The sequence below is a fragment of the Propithecus coquereli genome, unplaced genomic scaffold (assembly GCF_000956105.1).
Source record: "Propithecus coquereli isolate 6110/MARCELLA unplaced genomic scaffold, Pcoq_1.0 Scaffold277, whole genome shotgun sequence".
In the NCBI taxonomy this organism is placed as follows: domain Eukaryota; kingdom Metazoa; phylum Chordata; class Mammalia; order Primates; family Indriidae; genus Propithecus; species Propithecus coquereli.
This window is the reverse complement of record NW_012148363.1, coordinates 1764930-1788076: the sequence shown is the minus strand read 5'-3', so window position 1 is coordinate 1788076 and position 23147 is coordinate 1764930. Positions and strand designations below refer to the sequence as shown.

Sequence of the window (23147 nt, the reverse complement as noted above, 5' to 3'; positions counted from 1 at the left end):
TGGAATGTATAAGGAGTTTGGGGATTGCAAAAAATTATTTTTTCATAGCAAATTAAAAATGGAAGCTAATTTGTTCATTTAAAAAATAAATTGTGGAACTTCCATACAATGAAATATTTCATAGCCTTTAATGCTGATGTGGGAAGATGTTAGTGTATTTTCTTAAATTAAAAAACTCACATAGGCTGGGCTAGGTGGCTCACACCTGTAATCCTAGCACCTTGGGAGGCCAAGAGGATTGCTTGAGGCGAGGAGTTTGAGACCAGCCTGAGCAACATAGCAAGACCCAGTCTTTAAAAAAATAGAAGATTAGCTGGTTTTGGTGGCACATGCCTGTAGTCTCAGCTACTCAGGAGGCTGAGGCAGGAGGATTGCTTGTGCCCAGGAGTTTGAGGTTGCAATGAGTTATGATGACAACACTGCACTCTAGCCCGGGCAACAGAGTGAGACCCTGTCTCGAAAACAAACAAACAAAAACTCACATATTGATCTGTACCATGAGTTTAAAAATTTAATGCACACTTGAAATACAAGATTTCCATTTAATTTTAATACATAATGTAAACTTAAATTTTAAAAGGATTTTATAGGTAGAGAAAATGTCTCGAAAGATGAACAAGACATTCATAACAATGGTTTCCTCTGAAGTACGTTGCTGGACTTGCTGGCTGGGAGCAGAGGACAGAGAAGAGATTTTGCTTTTTGCCTTATATTTTTCTTTAGTTTGAACTTTCTACCAAGAGCTTATAATTTTATAAGCAAATTTAAATTTAAATGGATAAATCTATTCTTCCAAGATTTGGTCCCAGCATCATTGTCTCCCTGAAGCCTTTACAGGATTCCGTCTGTCTGATTTAGATGGTGTTCCTTGTGGTCACCGACTTTTAATCCTCTTTTCTACTCAAAGTAGCTTAATGTAGCAGAACCAGTAGGGACTTTGCTGTCTGGCATAACTGGGTTAAAGTATGACTCAGGCTTTACCTGCTGTGTGATATGAGGCAGGAAATTTAACCTCTTTCAGCCTCAGTTTCTGTCCCTTGAGAGTGGGAACACAGATGCTCTTGAAAAATTGTTGGGAGGGGCAGGGTGAATGTATTCAGAGTGTCATTGTATGATAGCAGGCAGATGTAGGTGTTCAATAAGAGGTAACAGGTATTGTTATTGAGAAAGGAGATTGTTTTCTCCATTCTTATGGAGAATAATGAGCATTCTTATGCTTTATTGAATAAATGCAGCAACGCTTTTTACACCGAGTTTTTCTCGTGGCATGACATCATTCTCTAGACTTCTGTATTGAATTGTACCTGTACTATGTCTTAGTCACTCCAGGCCAGCTCTCAGCTAGTTGTTAGGATGAACACTCCTGATTATGGCTTAGTACTAAACCCTGCTGACTTGTTTCCAAGAACCTCCTAATGGCTTACTTAAAAGGTGAATCTAATGGTAGCATCCAGGCACCTATTAGGAAGAGCACAGTTATAGAAAATTCAGAGTGACGATTTGGCATTTTCAAACCAACTATATAGGTAATTTCTAGTTGTATTATCTACCCATGGTGTGAGTTTTATCTGTCCAGCGTCAAGCAGAGTAGAGCAGATCGGTGCGGCTACTGACAGTATCACCTCCCTGCATCAGAGATAGTGTTTGGTCTTGCAGTTTTAACAGTATCACTCCCTTTTATGAATTACCTCTTGTTGAAGGCACTTCTCCCATAATGCCTTTTATTATGCTTTTATTTTGACATTATAAGTAGCCTTTGCCCTATACCAGCCTTGACAATACAAATTTTTGAATGAATGAATGAATTGTTCAATTGATGACTTTGGCCCAAGTCTGATAATACTTCCAAGCATCTAATTGTGTGTTATTTATTTAATGAGGATATCATCAAACTGTTTCTTCTACTTCTTCAGAAGCATTTAAATGGTAAGTATCTCTGATCAACTTGATCCACAAAGACATTAATATAAACACTAGTGGCAGAGTTCTTTGTCTGGAAGATGCTTCTGGTACCTGGTACTGCAAGAATGCGATAATGTGATGCATCCATGTATACTTCTGAAGTACATGTCAGAAGTAGACCCTATAAAAATTCAGTGCTGTCTCCTTTAGTTCCTTTCAGCAACAGGTATGCTTGGTTTTAGCTTCTCTGTTTCTTTTGACGTTTTGCTTTTTATCAGCAAAGGAGATGTGTTGTTTTATGTTGTGTTTTAAATCTCTGCTTTAAACCTTATCACTTTTTTCCTCTCTAGGAACAAATTAAAGGTGTATTTTTCTTAATGTCTAAGATTGTTATCCCAGGAAATGAGTCAGTGAAAATGTGTTTGCATAGAATAACAGTAGCAAAATTTGTTCTTAATGAAATACATTGTTCTAGCAAGAGGTCAGATGACTCTCCTAGATTGCCATGATCAAAGCCTTTGCCAATCAAGTCACTATGCCGAGTTATATACCTGGTAGCAAGTATTCTAAAGTACATCGCCAATAAGCCTATTTGAGGTGGATAAAAAATGGCTGCAGGGATGTGAGGGCGATCTGGCTGCGACATCTGTCACCCCATTGATTGCCAGCGTTGATTCGGCTGATCTGGCTGGCTAGGTGGGTGTCCCCTTCCTCCCTCACCGCTCCGTGTGCGTCCCTCCCGAAGCTGTGTGCTCAGTCGAAGAGGACGACCTTCCCCGATAGGGGAGGACCGTTCTTTGGTCAAGGGTATATGACCAGCTGCGCTCCCCTTCTAGAACCTTAAAATAAGCTCTCAAAAAATGACTACAGGTCTTTTTTTTTTTCCATGTCCCCCATTGAGAAGTAGAGCTTATTTTCCCCTGGAATTTAGCCTGTCCATTCTTTAACCAGCAGAACGTCATGGAAGTGACGCTTGCCTAAGTGGATCAAGCTTAAGAAGTCTGGCAGTTTTTACTTTTGTCGTTTTGAGAACCCTGAGATCTGGCTACCCTGTTGGAGAAATTACATGACGCTACCCAGAGAGAAATACTGATTCTTCAGCGTGTCCAAAGGAAGCCTCTAAATGACTTCAGTCTCATCCCCTCCTGACTACAACCAAATGAGACACCTACAGAAGTGTGAGAGATAATGAAATGTTTGTAAGTCTCTGAGTTTTGTTGTGGTTTGTTACATAGCACTAGAAACCGAAATAGAAATTGTTTCTTGGAAGTGGGGTGCCACTGTAACAAAAAACTATTAAAATAACATGTGGGTTTAGCTTTGGGCTGGGTGGAAACCAGAAGGAATTCAAGGAGATTGTTAGTGACGCCTGTAAGGACAGGGAGGAAATTGTCATTAGAGGTGAGAGAAAGGGTGACCTATGTTATCTAAGACATAAAGCTTGGAGAAAGTTGATAACATGGAAAATAGAAGATACTCCTCATGAACTTGTGGTATCGCTCTTTGCACATGGTTACTGCAGTCTTTTCAACAACCTGTTAAGAATGCATCAATATTCCTGTTGGTGAGGTGAGGAAATTCAGACCAAAGGATATTAAATATCTTTGCCCAGTAAGTTGCCAAGTCATAGTTTTAACACAATTTGGCTAAAGGGATTTTCAGGCAAAACAGAAAGTGCCAATGAGTTTCTTTGGCTGAATATGAAAAGGTATCAACAGAGAGAGATGAACTAAAGAAGAAACTATTTCGTTTTTGAGTAGAACGTGAAGGAAACCTTCCCAAGCGGGGAGCTCTTAGAGATTTGGCAGGTGTGTCTGTGTCAAATGTGTCTGTGTTATGAGAAAATGAGAAAGGCTACGCTGTTAGAATGTGAATGGCAGCAACTGGGCCATCTCGCATGTGACCCCGGAGTCAGGCTCCACAGAAAGGCTTTGGATTTCTGTTTCAATGAGTACACCATGGCCAATTCATGGAGACTTTCCTAAGGCTTATAAAATCTTAGGAAATACTATGGAATAGTGTATTCAAAGCACAAGAGATATAGCTTCTCCAGACTGGCTGTACAGTGGACAAAATGGCAACTTCGAAAACAAACCCTGTATTGGAGAATGATTGATGAGTTCTTAAAATTTGCCCCTCAATGTGAAAAACACTAACTTTGTTGTTGGTAGCTGGAGTCACTGTGTAAAAGGCTGTGAATAATTGCCTGGAATAAAGATTGACCTTCCCACCCCCCAGACAAAGCAATATCTCTGTTGTGTGGGACAAGAACAGGCTAATTTTTTGTATTTTTAGTAGAAACGGGGTCTCATTCTTGCTCAGGCTGGTCTTGAACTCCTAACTTTAAGCTACCTCCCACCTCGGTCTCCCAGAGTGGTAGGATTACAGGTGTGAGCCACCACGCCTGGCCCCAAAAGTGCTTCTTTAGAATCAGATTCCTCCATGGTGATCGACTCCAGCTACTAGAGAAAGTAAGTCAAGGGGCTGCCTGACCCTTGCCCCAGTGTCCTGATTTGAAGCCTATATGGCGAAGATGGAGTAGGGGTGAAGCCAGGGGCTCTCTGATCCAAGAAGTTACTGTAGACATTGTACTCAGTTGAGGGTACAATGAGATAGGATGGAAGGATTGGAGGTATAAACTTTATGGCTCTTTTGGGTATCAGTGTTCACCTGGTTATCTTATCAGGTTCTTTTGAGGGGTGAGGACCACACGTTCAACTGGCCAGATCTGGAAAAGGAGTGAAAGGTGGAGTGGAGGTAACTGTAAACCATTTGGATTGGGCTGTTTGAACCATTGTTGGGCACTGCTGTTGTTGCTCTTATTGCTGAATGCATAGTTGCTGTTGATATTTCGCGTACTTGTACTGTAAGTGCTCATAAATTTCAAGAGGGTTTTTCCAACTGAGAAGACTTCCTTGTAGAGAGATGATGGGGGGATACACTAACTAGGCCTCCAGCTCTATCCATATTATACAAGAAAAGCAATATAGGATTACAGGGGGAGAAAAGGATTTCAAAGCCATAATTAAAGACATAAAGGCAGCCAGGGTTACTGAGAGATGCAATTCATTACAATAGTGCAGTGTGGCCATTGGAAAGACTAATGGGAGCTAGAGGCTCCCATGATGGTAGGTTATTGCCACTGAATTCAGTTATCAAGTCAGGGGTCTCAACTAGAAGTTCGAATGGGAAAACATCTGCTTCTGGTCTTATATGGTTATTGGCAGGATTTAGTTCTTCAAGGGTTGTTGGAATAAAGGCCTCAATTCCTTGCTGGCTCTTTGCTGGAGGCCACTGTTGGTGACTTGCCGTGTGAGCCTCTCCACAGAGCAGCCTGCTTCTTGAAGCCAGAAAGGGAGAGAGTCTGTTAGCAAGGTGGAAATTACAATCTGTGTTATCCGATTACAAAGTGACATCTCCTCAGGGCTTAGGTGTTCTATTGGTTAGAAGCAAGTTGCTCAGGGCATGATCATACAAAGCTGTGAATACCAGGAGGTGGGGATCATTGGAGACCACCTTAGAGTCTGCTCACCACATACCTCAGTATAGACTAAATGACAATGACTTCAGAGCATACAGTAACTGACGACAGCCCAGGATGTCTTGTTAATTCTGATAAGATTCAGGGAGCAGCCAAACTCTTGAGAGTAACGTATATGAGGCTCCAAGATTGACCCCTGGAACAGTAAAGGGAATGTTACCTTCTGGCCCCCACTACCAAAAAGAAAGCTCAGCAATTCATTAGATTATTTGGATATTAGAGACAATATAATCTTGTTTTTGTTCAGGCTGCTATAACAGAATACCATAGACTGGGTGGCTTGTAAACAATAAACATTTATTTCTCACAGTTCTGCAATCTGGGAAATCCAAAAATAAGATGCTGGCAGATTCCGTATCTAGTGAGGGGTCTCTTCCTGGTCCATAGATGGCTGTTTTCTTGCTGTGTCCTCAGATGGTGAAAGGGGAAAGGGAACTCTCTGGGCATTAATCTCACTGCCCTCATGACTTAATCACCTTCCCAAGGCCCCACCTTCAAATACCATCACTGGGGATTAAATTTCAATGTAAAAATTTTGGGGGGACCTAAACATTCAGTCTATAGCATACCTCATTTAGGCATTTTGTTGAGCCTAGAGTATAAATTGACCAGAAAATATCCCAAATTTAGCCGGGGCTCTGAAAGGTAGTGCAACAGGCTGTTTCAGCAGCCGTATTCTTGGGGCCTATAAGCCCCAGGATCTCTTTGAACTACAGGTATGTGTTACTGATAACTATGCTGATTAGAGGCTTTGGCAAAAAGAGCAACTGGTTTCCTGGAGGCTGAATTGAATTTAAAGCTCCTGGTGTCTACTGGGTGGCAGCAGCTGTTTAGACCCATGACAACTTTGGAAGATTGATTGTGATAAGGGCCAGTCATCACAATAGCCTAAATTCAAAGCAACCACTGTTGCTCTAGACAATACTCCTAAGGGCCAGTATGTTTTATTTTCACTGGCTCTTGGGCTGTGACTAACAGCATAACTATCTGGCATAGCTAGTGGATCATGACTGACTGGTATATTAAAGATGCATCCTTGTGAGGTTGTGGGCTCTGAGAAGCCATTGCTGCAGCCAGATGAGACATTTACGTAACCCATGGGAACACTCTTGGGAAGAAGCCATACTGAGATAGGACTAAATGAAACAACATGGCTGATCAGGCCTGCACAGCTTAGGCAGGCAGCATCACTGCCTGAATTTGTCCTCATATAGTAATTTCATTTGTACTAACATTTTTGGGGGTTTGTTTTCATTGACTGACTGTTCTCCTGGTTATAAGTCACATTTCTTGATCTTTAGCATGTCTGGTAAATTTTAGTTGGCATTGTATATCTTAAGAGGTTGAGTTCCTGGTTGTTGTCTTTCTTTAAAAAAATATTTAAATTTTTGCCATACACTAGGTCTCCAGAAGCAAAAACAAATACACTGAATTTTGTTTTGATAGGCTAGATATCTTACTTGAGGATTAGCTTGATTTTTTAAGTCTTGTTATTAAAATATATTAGGGAAGGTCTAGAGTAATCTTTATTCTAAAGTTAGTTTAACTCTATTATGTAAGTCACAGATAGGTTAAATAAATGATGAGAAAAATATGCCATGACACACTAAGTGTAAGAAAGCTGGGGTGAGTATACTAAAATCAGTCAAAGTAGACTTAGGATAAGGAATAATACCAGAGATAAATACTTTTCTTAATGATAAAACTGTCAATTCATGAAGGAGACCTAAAAATATACAAAGGAATAATAGACAGAACTGGAAGAATAAATAGGCAAATCCATGATTAATGTTGGAGTTCAATACTCTTCTTTTAGTAACTGAGAGAACAAGAAAACAAAAATATCACTAGGGATATAGAACAATACTTGAGCAACACTATCAACCAACTTGACCTAATTTATATTTATAAAACCCTACATCCACCAACAACATACTACACGTTTTTTCCACGTGCACGTAGGGCATTCAAGATACATCATGTACTGGATCATAAAGTCTGAACAAATTTGGAGGGATGTAAACCATAGAGAGAACAAAGAAAAAATCTAGAAGTGTCTCTCAATATTTGGAAATTAAACATCATTCTTTCTAATGACCCATGAGCCAAAGATGACATCAAAAGGAAAGTAATAAAACATTTTGAACTGAATGTCACAAAAAACAAAATTTATTAAAATTTATGGAAGGAAACGAGAAGAGTGCTTTAGAGGAAAATTTATAGTTTTAAATGTTTATATTTGATTATATTAGAAAAGAAGATATATTTAAAGTCAGTGATCTAAGCTTCCACCATAAGAAGAAAAAAATATAAATTAAACCCGAAGTTTAAAAAAAAAAGGAAGGAAATAATAATGAGAGGAATGGAAATTAATGAAATAGAAAATAAAGTTGAGAAAATCAAAGAATCCAAAAGCCAGTTATTTGTAAAGGTAAATAAAATTAATAAACATCTAGCTAGCTAGACTGATCAAGACATTAAGAGATAATGCCCAAATAACCAAAATCAGGAATGAAATAGAAGTCATCATTACAGACTCTACAGATATTAAATGGATAATAAAGGAATATTATTAATATCTTTATGCTCATAAATTTGACAACTTAAATGGAAGGAATAAATTCCTTGAAAAATACAAATTATGAAAAATGAATAAAGAAGATATAGAAAATATGGGTAGATTTATACTTATAAATTTGATTAACCATTTAAAGCATTCACACACACAGAAACTTTATGCCTGATGATTTCACTGATTAATAGGGAACAAAAAACAAAGAACACCAATCTTACTCAAGCTTTTCTCAGAAAATGACGGAAGAAGAAATATTTCCCAAGTTATTTCATGAGACCATCATTACACTGATGCCAAAACCAAACACTTAAGAAAGAAACTAGAGACCGCTATCTCTCATGAATAGCCTTTAAATCTCTAATAAACTAATTGAAAATCTAATTCCATTATGTGTATATAATTTATAGGTTGTGAGTCAGTGAGGTTCATCCCAGAAATGTAAGATTGGATAAAACTCAAGAATCAATTAATGTAATTTGTCATATAGAGGAAAATCATATAACACTTAAAAAAAATATTAAAAGCATTGGAAAAAATCCACTACCAACTTGTTATTAAAAACTTTCAGCAAGCTGAGAATAGAAGAGAACTTTGTCAACTTTCTCAAAGGGCATCTGTGACAAACCTTTATCCAACATATTAATACATAATGTTGAGAGACTAAATACTTTCCCACTAAAATTGGGAACAAGGCAAGATTATCTGTTCTCACTACTTGTTTTCAATGTTGCACTTGAGTTCTTAAACAGTTGCGATGATTCAAAAACAAGATAGGCATCTTCTCGGTTGGAAAGGAAAAAGTCAAACTTGATTCGCAGATGACATGATTGTCTACGTAGAAAATTATAAGGAATTTACAGAAAAGCTACTAGAACTAATAAGTGATATTAACAATGTTAAAGAATAAAAGGTCAGTATAAAAATCATTTTTTTCTATGTACTAGCAACAGCATCAAAAGTCATGAAATTCTAACAAAATATGTGAAAGATTTGTCTGAGAAAAACTATAAAACTTTTCTGAGTAAAATTAAAGAAACCTTAAATGGGAAGGTACATTAAGATTGTAAAAAGAAAGATTCGATATTTTTAACGTGTCGATTTTCTTCAAACTGATCTATAGATTTAATTCAACTCTGATTGAAATCCTGAAAGGGTATTTTTTTGTGGAAATCAACAAGCTGATTTGTTTTAAATGGAAATACAGAGGATCTAGAATAAAAACAATTTTGAAAGAGGAAAACAAAGTAGGAGGCTTCACCCTTCAAACTTACATAGAACTTCAATAATCAAGATAGTGTGGTACTGGAGTAAGGATAGACACATAGATCAAAAGAGTTTAATATAGAATCTAGAAATAGATCCACTCATACTTGTTCAATTGATTTTTGACAAAGTGACCAAAGTATTTCAATGGTGAAGGATAGTTTTGTTTTTTTTTTCAATAAATGGTACTGGAACAATTGGGAATCAACATTAAAAAAAAAAAAACCCTTGACTCATTCCTTGTATCACATGTAAAAATTAATTCAAAATATATGATAAACCTAAATATAAAACCTAAAAGACGATATTTCTAGAAGAAATCATAGAAGAAATCTGTGACATTGAGTAGGCAGAGATTTCTTAGGACATAAAAAAAACATGAATTGTAAAAGGAAAAAAATGATAAATTGTATTAATCCCCACGCTAAAAACTTTTGCTCTTTGAAAGACACTGTTAATAAAATAGAAAGATATTTGTACCCTGGTAATATGCTGAAATAAATAAATAAATAAATAGAAAGATAAGCCACAGACTGAACAAAAATATTTGCAGAGCACATTAAGTGAAAAGTAACTTGTGTCCAACATTTACAAAGGATTCTTAAAACTCAATAATTTGGAAACAAATTAATTGAAAAATGGGCAAAAGATTTGAACAGATATTAGACCAAAGAAGAGCTCCTAAAGAAGCATGTGAAAATATGCTTAACATCATTAGTCATGGGAAATGAAAATTAAAATCATAATAAGATACTTCTCCACAATTATTAGCCTGACTAAATTTAAAAAGACTGATAGGCCGGGCGCGGTGGCTCACGCCTGTAATCTTAGCACTCTGGGAGGCCGAGGCGGGCGGATTGTTTGAGCTCAGGAGTTCGAAACCAGCCTGAGCAAGAACGAGACCCCGTCTCTACTAAAAATAGAAAGAAATTAATTGGACAACTAAAAACACATAGAAAAAAATTAACCGGGCATGGTAGCACATGCCTGTAGTCCCAGCTACTCGGGAGGCTGAAGCAGAAGGATTGCCTGATCCCAGGAGTTTGAGGTTGCTGTGAGCTAGGATGACGCCACGGCACTCTAGCCCGGGCAACACAGTGAGACTCTGTCCCCCCCCCCCCAAAAAAAGACTGATAATATCAAATGTTGACAAGGATGTGAAGCCACCAGAAATCTCATATATTGGTGGGAATGCAAAATGTTAGAATCACTTTGGAAAGCAGTTTGGCAGTTTATTATAAAGTTAATCATAAATTTAGCCTATCTCTTAGCAATCTCATGCATAGATATCTACAAGAGAAATGAAAACATGTAGCAACAAAAGAACTACATGCAAATACTTACAGCAGCTTTATTAATAATTGTCAAGAACTAAAATCAATCCAAATGCCCATCAACTGGTAAATAGATAAATAAATTGTCATACACCTATGGAATGAAATACTCAGCAGTAAAAAGAACAAACGATTATATATGCAATGTCCTGGATAAATCTCAAAAGCACTATAGTAAGTGGAAGAAACCAAATTCCAAGAGGATATACACTATGATTTCATCCATATGATCTTCTGAAAAAAGCAAAACTTTAAGGAAAAAGGCAAAAATTTAGAAATTAGATGATTGGTTGCTGGGGTCTGGGGGAGGGTTCTACTGTTGGGGTTGATTGAAAGATTCCATATCTTTGATTACAGTGGTAGATATATCACTATTTATTTGTCTAAATTTGTGAAATATTACATTCAAAAGGGTGAATTTTATTGTATATAAATCCTATTGCAATTAATGTGACTTAAACCACATTTATACTTATCTTTCAAAAGTTCCACGATGAGCCAAAATTTTTTTGGTCATGTTTTTCCTTTTTAGTTACAAGTAATTCTAACACTTGGAAGAAATTAACTCAAGCTGTTCCGAAGTGTATCAGAGAAAAGCAAAAGTTTATTTTCTCTGTCTCTCCAGTTGTCCCACCCCCTGAATTAACCATTTTTAATTATTTTTGTTTTTAGCTTTTTTAGTCCTGATCTCTCTAAATTTATATAAAATACTTTTATTTATAGAAGCTGATTTGTTAGCTTATACAATACTCATTGTGTTCCTGCTATGAAATACAAAGAATCAACTTATTTTGCCCCACTTTTATGATTTTGTTTTGTCATTTTTAATTTTAATTCTTGTTGATTACCTTTGTACTTTTAATTAATACTTGAGATATTTAGAGTTTCTTTTGCCTCCCACTATGTAAGATGAGGAAGCCAGCATGCCTACACTTCCCTACACCTGTTTTCCTCCTTCCCAGCTCTAGTCAGGACACCATTATTTTTACACCATCAAGCTTTGCAACAATTATGTTCTGTCTCACATGACAAGATCAAATGCACTTACCTTTACTTACATACAAACCAGTTCACAATCGTGCAAAGGTTTAATTTGGCACTGTAATTCCCCTGTATAGCTACTTACTTCCTCTGTTCCCCCTCCCCTGCCAAGGATGACATGTTGACGATAGAAGCATATACCTAATTTACCCACGCAACTAAAAATCTTCAAGCCTCTTAATAGTTTCATCTGTTGAATGAAATTTACTTTTTTCTTGAGGATATGCTTGTCAGCGCCCTCTGGTTTTCGCTTTAATTTGAGTTGAGTGCTTTCTGGATCCTGCAGCTCATTCGCCTCTTGAGATTTATTTTGATTGCATTCCTAGTTTAATCCCATTATTTCTTGGCGCTGCTGTTTTCTCTTTCTTGGATACATTTTCATTTCACTGGATGACTTAATCAAGTAAATATTTTTTCATGTAAATATTTGCAAGTAAATATTTCTTCGTAAAGGTTATGTACACGGTACAGTTTCTGACTCTTTGCACATGTGAAAAAGTCTGTTTTCTGTCACACTTGTTGATACTTTAGAAGGATGTAGCATTTTAAATTGAAATTGTCTTTCTCTCAGAAGTCTGAACCATTGCTTTATCTTCCTAAATCTAGTGTTACTGGTAACAACTCTAGTGCTAATCTTCCTTTGCATAGAGCTTATTTTAATTTTTCTACACAGGATGTGCTATTCGTGTTTGTACCTGAGTTCCACAGTGTGTCTGCATATGATCTTTTTTCATTCATGGTGCTGGGTACTTCCAAACTGAAGATTCGTGCCATTCTTTAGTTTTGCAATATTTTCTTCTTGTATTCACCTGATCTCTCATCGTCAGTTTACCTATTCTCTCTTATTGGAATTTATATTAGAAGATTTGAATCTTCTGAAATGAGCTTCCATATCTCTTAACTTTTTTCTTTTATCAAAATTTTATGCTCTTTGTTTTCAACTTCTTCAACATCTACTTTCAACTTCTTTTGATAGCTTTCCTCATCCAGTACAGTCAGCCCTCTGTATCTGCCTTTTCCACATCCATGGATTCCAGCAACTGTGGATGGAAAATTTTTTTAAAAAGTTCCATGAAGTTCCAAAAAGCAAAACTTGAATTTGCTACCTGCTGAGTACTATGTTTTATCCACATGAATGAAGTGGTGTATTGGCATTATATTAGGTATTATAAGTATTCTAGAGATGATTTAAATTATATGGGAGAATGTATTAACACATAGATTTTATGCAAATACTATGCCATTTTATATAAGGGTCTTGAACATTCATGGATTTGGGTATCTGCAGGGGGTCCTGCAACCAGTCTACAGATAGCAAGGGACGACTAGTTGTATGAAGTGTTTTCTCCAAATATCTGCTGACCCTTGGTTGTTCTTTTCTGTTTAGGAATGAAGGACCAGGTGGCTTATTACAGGTATTACAGGTATTACAGGCTTATTACAGGTGTGGCTTTCCTCTGCTACTGAACCATGAATACAAAAGTTGAAGTGGGAGCTCTGTTTAAAAGATCAAGAGTTTGCTTCCTCTTTTATTTATTTGTTCAACAAATATGTAATAAGCACCTATTGGTAGTTCTGGGAAATATTGAGGCTACCACGGTGAGTAAAATAAGACATGATCCTTATTTTCAGAGGGGGAGACAATACTCGAAATATATTCAAATAAGTGAATAATGACACTAATATATGAGGACAAGGCCAGAGTCACGTGAAAGCGTATATATGAGATGGACACTGGGATGCTGGTGACAGAAACCCAACTGAAGCTGAATTAATGAAAAGGGAATTTAATGGCTCATTTAGTGAAGAGTCCAGGTCTCCAAGGATATTGTTAGGAATCTCTCTCTTTTCATCACTTGTCTTCATTCTCTTTGTGTTGTTTTCATTCTCGAGTGGGTTCTCCACAACTAGTAACAAGGATGACCAGACCAGTGGTCTGGGTTTACATCCTATAGGCCTAGCAACTCCATTCCAGACACCAAAGCGACTTACAACACCTAACTTAACTGTGTCTCCTATTACTTAAGCAAACACTAAGAACAAATGTCTTTCTCAATAATTTCATAACGGTCCCAAGATTGTGTTTCATTTACCTGGCTGTGCCACCTGTCCTTCTTAGAATCTATTACTGTGTTTTAGAGTATGGGCTTTTCCGATAGGCTATGTATAGATTATGTGTATTTCTGGAGTTGGGGATAGAATCAGCCATACATTGGAAGAGGTTGGTTCTACAAAGAGGGTTGGTTCCACCTTTGCTGTTACATGCTATGTGATCAGCCCAAATTAATTATATCTCTGGGCATTTCCTTCCCCTTTAAAGCAGTATACTTGCATGGCTTTGAATATATAGCATAACAGATGCAATGTGTCCTGGACAGAGTAGCTGCTCAGTAAATAAAAGCATTACTTTTATAAGAAGAATATAAAAAACACTCATGCGCTTACAACCTGACTTAAGAAAGAAAAGATTACCAATATGTGTACCCTTCCCTGGTCACATCTTTCCATCTGTTTCCAAAAGGAGATTACTAACCTGAATTTAATGGTTATAATCCTTATTGTTTATTATTATTTTGCATTGGTAAGCTTTACATAAATAGCATTATACTGCATTTTTCATCTATAACTTCCTTTTTTTTGGTTCGAACTTATATGTGTGAGATTCATTCATGTTGATACATGTAGCTGGAACCAATTAATTTCTACTTTTACATAATACCCAAGTATATGAATATATTGCAGTTTTTTATCCATTCTTTTATTAATGGATATTTAGGTTGTTTATATGATTTTGTTATCAGAGATAAAATTGCTTTGAACATTCTTGCCCATATCTCTGTGTAAATGTGAAAGGGTTTTCTTTAGGGCACATGTCTAGGAATAGAATTACTGGGTCTTAGGGTATGAACATTTTCAGCTCCACTTGAAAACATTTTCACTATCTTAGAGAGCTGACAGAAAGGAGATAGAAATATAAAAAAAATGAGATAGGTGCAATGGAATAAGGGTTTCAATGTGCACAATGGAAACACAAAAGTAACAGAGATCCTCCGTGTCTAGAAGCATAAAAAAGTGCAAGGGACGATTGGGAATCTCTTCTCTTTGATGTCTAGCAGGTAAAATCCCATAGTGTCCAGCTAATAAGTTGAGGCTGGCAGGTCCTTGGTGTTTCTTTCACAGTTGATAAAATGCAAAAAGCACCCATTTCTTTCACAGATTTTCCATGATGTGCCTGCTTGCTTGATTAGGCAAAGTATTGCTTTCAGATACCTTTGTTCACAACACGCAAGTAAGTTTTAACAATTCTAATGGCATGATTCTCTTTGGTATTCTGAATCTCTGCTAACTACAGAATACTATGTAGAGAGGAGATTTTAAATGATATATTTGGAGTCATCAGGGGCTTTCGACTTAACATTATGTGGTGCTGTCTCTCTTGCCGTGTGCAAGCATACCTCAGAGATGTTGCAGGTGCAGTTCCAGACTACCTCAATAAAGCAAATATCGCAATAAAGCAAGTCACACGGATTTTTTGGTTTCACAGTGCATATAAAAGTTATGTTTATGCTATACTATAGTCTACTAAGTGTACAATAGCATTGTCTTTAAAAATCATGTACAGATCTTAATTAAAAATACTATATTGCTAAAAAATGCTAATGATCATCTGAGCCTTTTGCTGATGGAGGGTCTTGCCTTGATGTTGATGGCTGCTGACTTATCAGGGTGGTGGTTGCTGAAGGTTAGGGTGGCCATGGCAATTTCTTAAAATAAGACAACAATGAAGTTTGCTGCATCCGTTGACTCTTCCTTTCATGAACGATTTCTCTGTAGCATGTGATGCTGTTTGATGGCATTTTACCCATAGCAGAACTTCTTTCAAGATCAGAGTCAATCATTTCAAAAGCTGCTGCCGCTTCATCAACTAAATCCTTTGTGGTCATTTCAACAATGTTCACAGCATCTTTACCAGGAAAAGATTTCATCTCAAGAAACGACTTTCTTTGCTCCTCCATAAGAAGCAACTTTTCATTTATTCAAGCTTGATCATGAGATTGCAGCAATTCAGTCCCATCTTCAGGCTCCACTTCTGATTCTAGTTCTGCAGTGACTTCCTCCACTGAAGTATTGAACCCCTCAAAGTCATCCATGAGGTTTGGAATCAACTTCTTCCAAACTCCTGTTAGTGTTGATATTTTGACCCCCTCCCATGAATTATGAATGTTCTTAATGGCATCTAGAATGGTGAGTCCTTTCCAGAAAGTGTTCAGTTTACTTTTCTCAGATCCATCAGAGGAATCTCTATTTATGGCAGCTTTAGCCTTATGAAGTGAATTTCTTAAATGATAAGACTTGAAAGTCAAAATTACTCATTGATCCACAGGCTGCAGAATGGATGTTGTGTTAGCAGGCAGGAAAATAGAATATATCTCCTTGTTCATCTCCATCAGAGCTCTTGGGTGATGAGGTGCATTGTCAATGAGCAGCAATATTTTGAAAGGAATGTTTATTTCTGAGCAGTAGATCTCAACATTGGGCTTAAAATATTCAGCAAACCATGCTGTAAACAGATGTGCTGTCACCCAGGCTTTGTTGTTCCATTTCTAGAGCACAGGCAGAGTAGATTTAGCATCATTCTTTTTTTTTTTTTTTTTTACTTTAAAATACTTTTTATCAGAAATATAGTTTTGGTAATAAACATTTGATAACTATATAAACATGTAACATATGCTCTACATGTGTAATTTAAGTACACTAATATGAATATTCTTTATGGGTATAATTCACATAAAATGATAAATTATTTTTACATTATTTTAAAAAATATTGGCAACATGAGTTCACAAGTGTTAATCAGTCAATTTTAGTGCCAGTGCCCTGTATGAAGAAGTCTTTGCACGTATAGGGAGAGCCCCTGTGAACTGGTTAGGGCCTCTGAGGTTCTCTGGGAAGCAACGGAGGCTTCAGGGGAGCCCACAAGCAACAGGGCAGTCTGGGGAGCGTCAGGGGCACAGGAAGAGAGCAGAGGGCTGATATGCAAAATTTAACCGTAAGTTTTGTTATATTGTTAAGCAATCTACTCCCCACCCCACCCCTCCAAGAAATGTTAAAATTTATTTTAAAAATGTCAAGTGTCAGCTTCAGTGAAATTGTCTTTTAGTATTTTCAGCCACAAAAGCTTAATTCTCTTCAATTTCTGGTTTTATGACCAAATATCCTGAAGATACCGTTTTTCTTCTTTTAAAGTAGCCAATGTTTTCATTGCTTCTAGTTTTTCAACTCCAGTCTCTCTGCTTATTATTTCCACAAGGGCATCATTTACATCCTTGGCCATATTCTTAGCATCTCCACACACGTAAATATAACCATTCTCATGAAGAAGGATTCTTGCCACCTGCTTGCCATGGAGCTGGATGTTGTCTTGCACATAGTTTGCTGGTGTTTCCTCCTGCCCCACGGGAGCATCTCTTGAAAAGCAAACCTTCAGGTGAGTTAAGATTCCATGCTCAAGGAAATGTCTGAGCTCTTCTCTGAATAGATAATCTCTATCCTTATGTCTGCAGCCAAAAAACAACCACATTGCTCCAAAATTTCCATCTGGGTGATGTTCTTGGAGTTTCTCTCTATGCTGTAGGAAACCAATGAAGGGTGCTATGCCAGTTCCTGGACCCACCATGATGATGGGAGCTGAGGGGTCATTTGGTAAGTGGAAGGAATTTGTTGTCCGAGGAGAGATGGATATCTTGGGAGCCAGGGCTTTTCCGCTGTCTTCACGTGACACACGTGTGTTTGGCTGAAGAAATGAGTCAACCAAGGTGGCCAGCCAGCCTGTGCACACTCCCTTCCGCAAAACCACTGTTGTGGTGTTGGACAAAAACTCCACAATGTTAAAAACAAAACGAAGCTTCCCCGGGTGAAATAAACTTGAGCTGGCACGTGAATATGGTCTGGGTTGGAGTTTAGGAAGATGTTCAAGCAGGAGACTGAGTGGTGGCTGGCAGGATGGGAAAGCGAGAAGGAGGTCCAACAAGCAGGCACAGGCGTCCCGTACAAAGTGGCTGTAATCAGCTGCCCCTTGTTTGCTACACAGCTCCTGAAGCCTGCGCTTTTCTGCGCTGTTGCTGGTATAGTCCACAAGGGCTCGCAAAAATGCCTTTTTAGGAACTGCTCGTATTTCAAGACACCAGGTAAGAATGCATTGGAGAGAACATCCCTCAGGTATATGTTGCGGAAGCTCCTTTCTTCTTTGTGTCTGCCTTAATTTTCAAGAGGACACAGCACTCTCTTTTATCGGCAAGCTGCAGTCTTTCGAGTAGATTTTGTACCTCAGAATCACTGTTACGACAGATAACACTGAAGGCATCTCCAGGCTGATAGGAAAAATCTGTTTTTGAAATGTCCAATTCTACCAGCAGAGTGGTTTTTATGGCATCACTCGTAGTAAGTTGAACTGCCTTTGAGATCGGAACTTGAAAAATTGGATCCACTGAAGTCACAGATGCTTGGCTTTTCTCCTGGCCAAGAGACTCCTGGAGATGCACCTGCAAGTAATCCGGGGGCAAAGCAGGAATATTTAGAGAGGCCTGTGAGAGAGGGGGTACTGAACGGATAAGTGAGGCTTCAAAATCTTCAATTAAAGCACTTGACTGACCACTGTTCACTGCATTTTGTTGCAAAACCTCAGAATCCTTTCTTCCTGAATCATCCAGTCTCAGAAGTTCGACTTGTGATTCAAGGTGTAGTAACTCCGGTTTCACTGGGTCTGTCCTCAGGGCGGCATTGGATGCCCTTGGGAGAGCTCTACTTATCTCCTCTTGTCCTCTGCTTGACCGAAAGTGCTCTGTGAGGGCAGCCCAGAGTCCAGCAATCCACGGCTCAACCACGAGTTCTAAACCTACACAGTCATCTGCATGTCCAGTGTCGTAGAAATGTCGGGCTCCAAGCTCTTGAAGTCGTTTATCAATTACTTTTCCCCCATTGCAAAAGTACGTGTATTCTGAATCACCCAGACCTTATCCGACTCACTAACACAGTGAAGATCTGCAGAAAATCCATGTTCCACAGCTTGTTCACATATTTCTTCTGCTGTGGCCTTTGCCTGTCCTCGCTGTGTAGCATACAGTAACAAAAACCGCCTCATCACTTCAAGGCATATGCTGTAACAGTAACACTACGCGAGGTCTGGCTGAGACACTCCGGGACAGCGCGACCTCCGCCAACCCTACGCCCCCGATTTAGCATCATTCTTAAGGGCTCTAGGATTTTCAGAATGGTAAATGAACATTGGCTTCAACTTAAAGTCACCAACTACATTAGAGAATCAACCTATCCTTGAATCTTTGAAGCAAGGCATTGATTTTTTTCTCTCAAGCTGTGAAAGTACTACATGGCATCTTCTTCCAAGAGAAGGCTGTTTCATCTACATGGAAAATCTGTTGTATTGTGTGGCCATCTTCAATGATCTTAGCTAGATCTTCTGCATACCTTGCTGCAGCTTCTCCATCAGTATTGCTGCTTCACCTTGTACTTTATGTTATGGAGATGGCTTCTTTCCTTCAACCTGATGAACCAACCTCTGCTAGCTTCTAACTTTTCTTCTGCATCTTCCTCACCTCTCTCAGCCTTCACAGAGTCGAGGAGAGTTAGGGCCTTTCTCTGGGTTAGGCTTTAGCTTAACGGAATGTTGTGGCTGGTTTGACCTTCTATCCAGATCAGTCAAACTTTCCATATCAGCAATAGGACTGTTTCATTTTCTTATCATTCATGTGTTCACTGGAGTAGCACTTTTAATTTCCTTCAAGAGCTTTTCCTTTGCATTCACATCTTGGCTAACTGTTTGGTGCAAGAGGCCTAGCTTTTGGCCTGTCTCAGCTTTTGACATGCCTTCCTCACTAAGCTTAATCATTTCTGACTTTCAATTTAGAGGGAGAGATATACAACTCTTCCTTTCATGTGAACACTTAGAGGCCATAGTAGGGTTATTAATGGGCCTAATTACAATATTGTGTATCAGGCAATAAGGAGGCCAGAGGAGAAGGAGTGAGGTGAGGGGACAATGAATCAGCAGAGTAGTCAGAACACACACATTTATTGATTAAGTTTGCTATCTTATATGAGCATGGTTTGTGGTGCCCCCAAACAATTACAATAGTAACAGCAAAGATCACTGATCACAGACAGATTGTTACCGTAAGCTCAGCACCTGTCCTCAAGGCCGAAAAATGAGAACAAGTGGTTTGAGAAAAAGGAAAGAGAAGTTTATTACTTTCCCAGCAAAGGAGGAGAAATGGTAGACATTTTCATCTCCAAATCCAAATTTCCTGAACATTAGCAAAAATACACAGCTTTTGAAGGTAGGGCCCCTGGTTCTAGGCTATTGTGGTTAACTATTCTAATTGTCCCATCCCTGCCAAAGACAAAGTCCCATCTGGGCCCACCTAAGGGGCTGGTGCTGGCCTGGAATAAGAACAAAAGGCCTTCTCCCTCCTCCTCCCAACCACTGGCCTGAGGCAGGGAGTTCTCAAAAAGAAGTGGAGGATGTTTTAAAGAGACAGAAAATTTTTGCTATTGTTTTCAGGCCATTCGCTGAAATATAACACTTCCATATCTATGGGAGGAGGGATGACTACTCTGTTATAAGATCACCACAACAGATATAATAATAATGAAAAACTTGGAAATATTGTGAGAATTACCAAAATGTGACACAGAGACACGAAGTGAGCAGGTGCTGTGGGAAAAATGGCACTGATAGATGTGCTCACACAGGGTTGCCACAAACCTTCAATTTGTGAAAAATGCATCATCTGCAAAGTACAATAAAATGAGGTATGCCTGTGTATATATGTATATTATTAATTTTTCTTTAAATTTTTTAACAGTCAAAATTTTTTTTCTTTTTTTTCTTATTCTCTAACTTATTCTTTTGATCAAAGTGGAGAAAACAGTCAAATTTTTTCAGAAGTCTAGAATTTTAATAATGAGTCCAGGAGCTCTGTTAATGGAAGATAATGTGACAAAAACAGGAATTTCTACCTCATTAAAATTTTAATACTGCCCTAAGTCCAGAGAAATTTTTTTATTCTATTATAAGCAGCTGGAAAATAAACGAATGTTGGTTTTGCTTAAATATAACTAAAACAGGAGGATGGAAAATGTAACATTAATATGTGTTAGAGGAGTAGGCTTAAGTTCCTATATTTGAGGGAAAAGGGCAAATTAGAATAAGTTAAATATCAAATTAGCCTTTTAAGCAAGTTTTTTTTTTCCCCTGGCTTGAGAGGGTAGGAATGATTTCTCAGAGAAGCATGGAGAAAGGTTTGTGATTGCTCCCATTAGAAATGGTGTTAGCAGGTTTCTCGAAGGACTTACAGTGAATAACTGATTTTGCCATTGTGACAGCCCTCCTCAGACTCTGAATTGAAACGATCTGCTTTCTTACATTAGTACATCATTTTGCAGTTGCGAAGTGTTACAGAAATTTTCAATAATGGTGACAATCTGCTTCATGCCCCTAACTCTGAAAAGAAAGTTGAATTTGTATGAAATGAAAGAAGCATTTAAGGTCAAAGTTTGCCACAAGAGCAATAGTTTGGGGCAATGATAAGTAAACTGAATTGAAGTCTCTGAATAGTTCACATCATGTACAAGCGCGGACTTTTCCAAACGACTCTGAAGGTGCTTTTCTTTCACATCTTCTAAGACTACACTAAATGGGTTCAAGCTTGTCTGCCCAAATTGCAAGTGGAGTTTAAGGATATATAAAAATGGTTAGGTACCACTTGCAGTCAAAATCCTTATTCGGAAAAATTAGCGGTGACAGCAATATTGGCAACTCCATGAGGGGAAAGGCGATGGAGGAGAAGTTTGGGAAATGGGAGGCTCATACCCTTGCGTGGTGGAAGTCAGGGAGACAGAGAGAGGGGGACAAAAGGAAAATTAGTTTGCTTTTCCTATTTGAGAGTGAATCTTCCGATGGAGGCCGCCCTCACTTGTGGAGGGGAAATTGGAGCTGATGTTGCAGGGGGGAAGGAAGGAGGATCTGCCTTAACTCACTGCCATTCAAAGAGCCTCCTTTCCCCAGAGCAGGGAAAGAATTCAAGTGTGCAGCCTCCTTCAAGTGGTAGCTGGAAAACAACTCCAGCTCTAGCCTAAAACTAAAGAGCGGTGGATCACGGTGCCAGGCACCAAACTGGTGAAACGACTTCGTGTGCCTCGGAGTTCACGAAGTAAGAGAACCCTTCTCAGAGAGGATTTTCTGGAATTTTCAGAACTTGGATTCTTCAGGTTGCTACAGCAGCAGCAGTGTCCACCTATGAAGGGAATTAGGAGAGCCCCAGGCCAAACCCCCCGGGACAGGGCGGTCAGGAGGCCTGTGTAGACATGTGGGTCCACCCCCACCTTTGTGGGGCCGAGGCAAAAACAAATGGAGGTTTGCACACTATTTGCTCAAACATTTAAAAGTTATAAATCAAGAGAAAATATTTTGAAGTAAAATATGTTTAATAAGTATATTAATACATTCATAATGACCTAGACGGTCAAGGCTAATTTAGAATTCTTAGATTTCTTAGAATTTATTATCAGAAAGTGGCTGACACAGCTAATAACACCCCTTTTTCTACCCTCCAGCTCCATCTTGCACCAAGAGAGGGGGCGTGTATGTGTGGGGACCCCTCAGCTTTCAATCCAAACTCTGTGCACACGCCTCTCCCTGCAAACAGCCACCTCTCAGGCCGAGCCCACTCGGAGACGAATGCATGTGAGGAGTGGTCTGTCCTCGGACAGCAGGGGAGGAAGCCCGCACAGGCCATGCCGTGGCGGCCTGCTGGGAGGCAGAAGGGCCACAGCGATGCCGCCCTCAAAGGCATAGGGCTGGGCACGGAGAGAACTAGGTGCAAGAAAGCAGTTTGTGACAAACCCAGAACCCGATGGCAGGGAAGTGGCTTAGCGTTGCCCTGCTCTTGTGATGTGGAGAAAGTCCCCATTACTCTCAGGTTACAGGTTCGCATGACAACAGTAGGAGACACATTTGACTGAAATGGAAAACCCTGTTGAGATCTGCATGGTCTGGTTTTTGATTCTACTGTTTCCTTTTCAGTTCACCCCGCCTCTCCCAAACCCTAAGGACAGTCCTCAGCGTTTAGGTCAGTGTATTTGACACCAATACTTTTTCTTCAAAGTCTCTCCTCTCCTGGGATCCCGGACTTCACACTCCTGGTTTTATACCCACCTACCTAGTTTTCTTCCTACTTAATCTCCACTGCTGATTCCTCTTCCTCCTCATCTTCCTCTATCCAGTTTCGGTACGTTTCCACAACCCAGGGCGTGCTCCTGGACACACTTTTCTTCTCCATCTACAGTCTCTCCACAGGCATCTCATCTGCTCTCACGGTTTGAAATGCCACTTACTTGCTGATACATTAACATTGATATTTCTAGCCCAGGTTTATCTCTTGAGCTACAGCCTCATAAATCCTACCAACATCTC

General features: G+C 38.9%; 1 protein-coding gene across 1 annotated transcript; it reads right to left on the bottom strand.

The window, feature by feature from the left end:
* Nucleotides 1–16472: 16472 nt before the first annotated feature.
* On the bottom strand, nucleotides 16473–18797 carry LOC105813261 (methionine synthase reductase-like). The gene is given in 3 exon segments (XM_012647909.1): nucleotides 16473–17892; nucleotides 17894–18669; nucleotides 18672–18797. Coding segments are annotated over 3 exon segments (1935 nt in total). The 3' UTR covers nucleotides 16473–16859.
* Between the last annotated feature and the right edge of the window lie 4350 nt (nucleotides 18798–23147).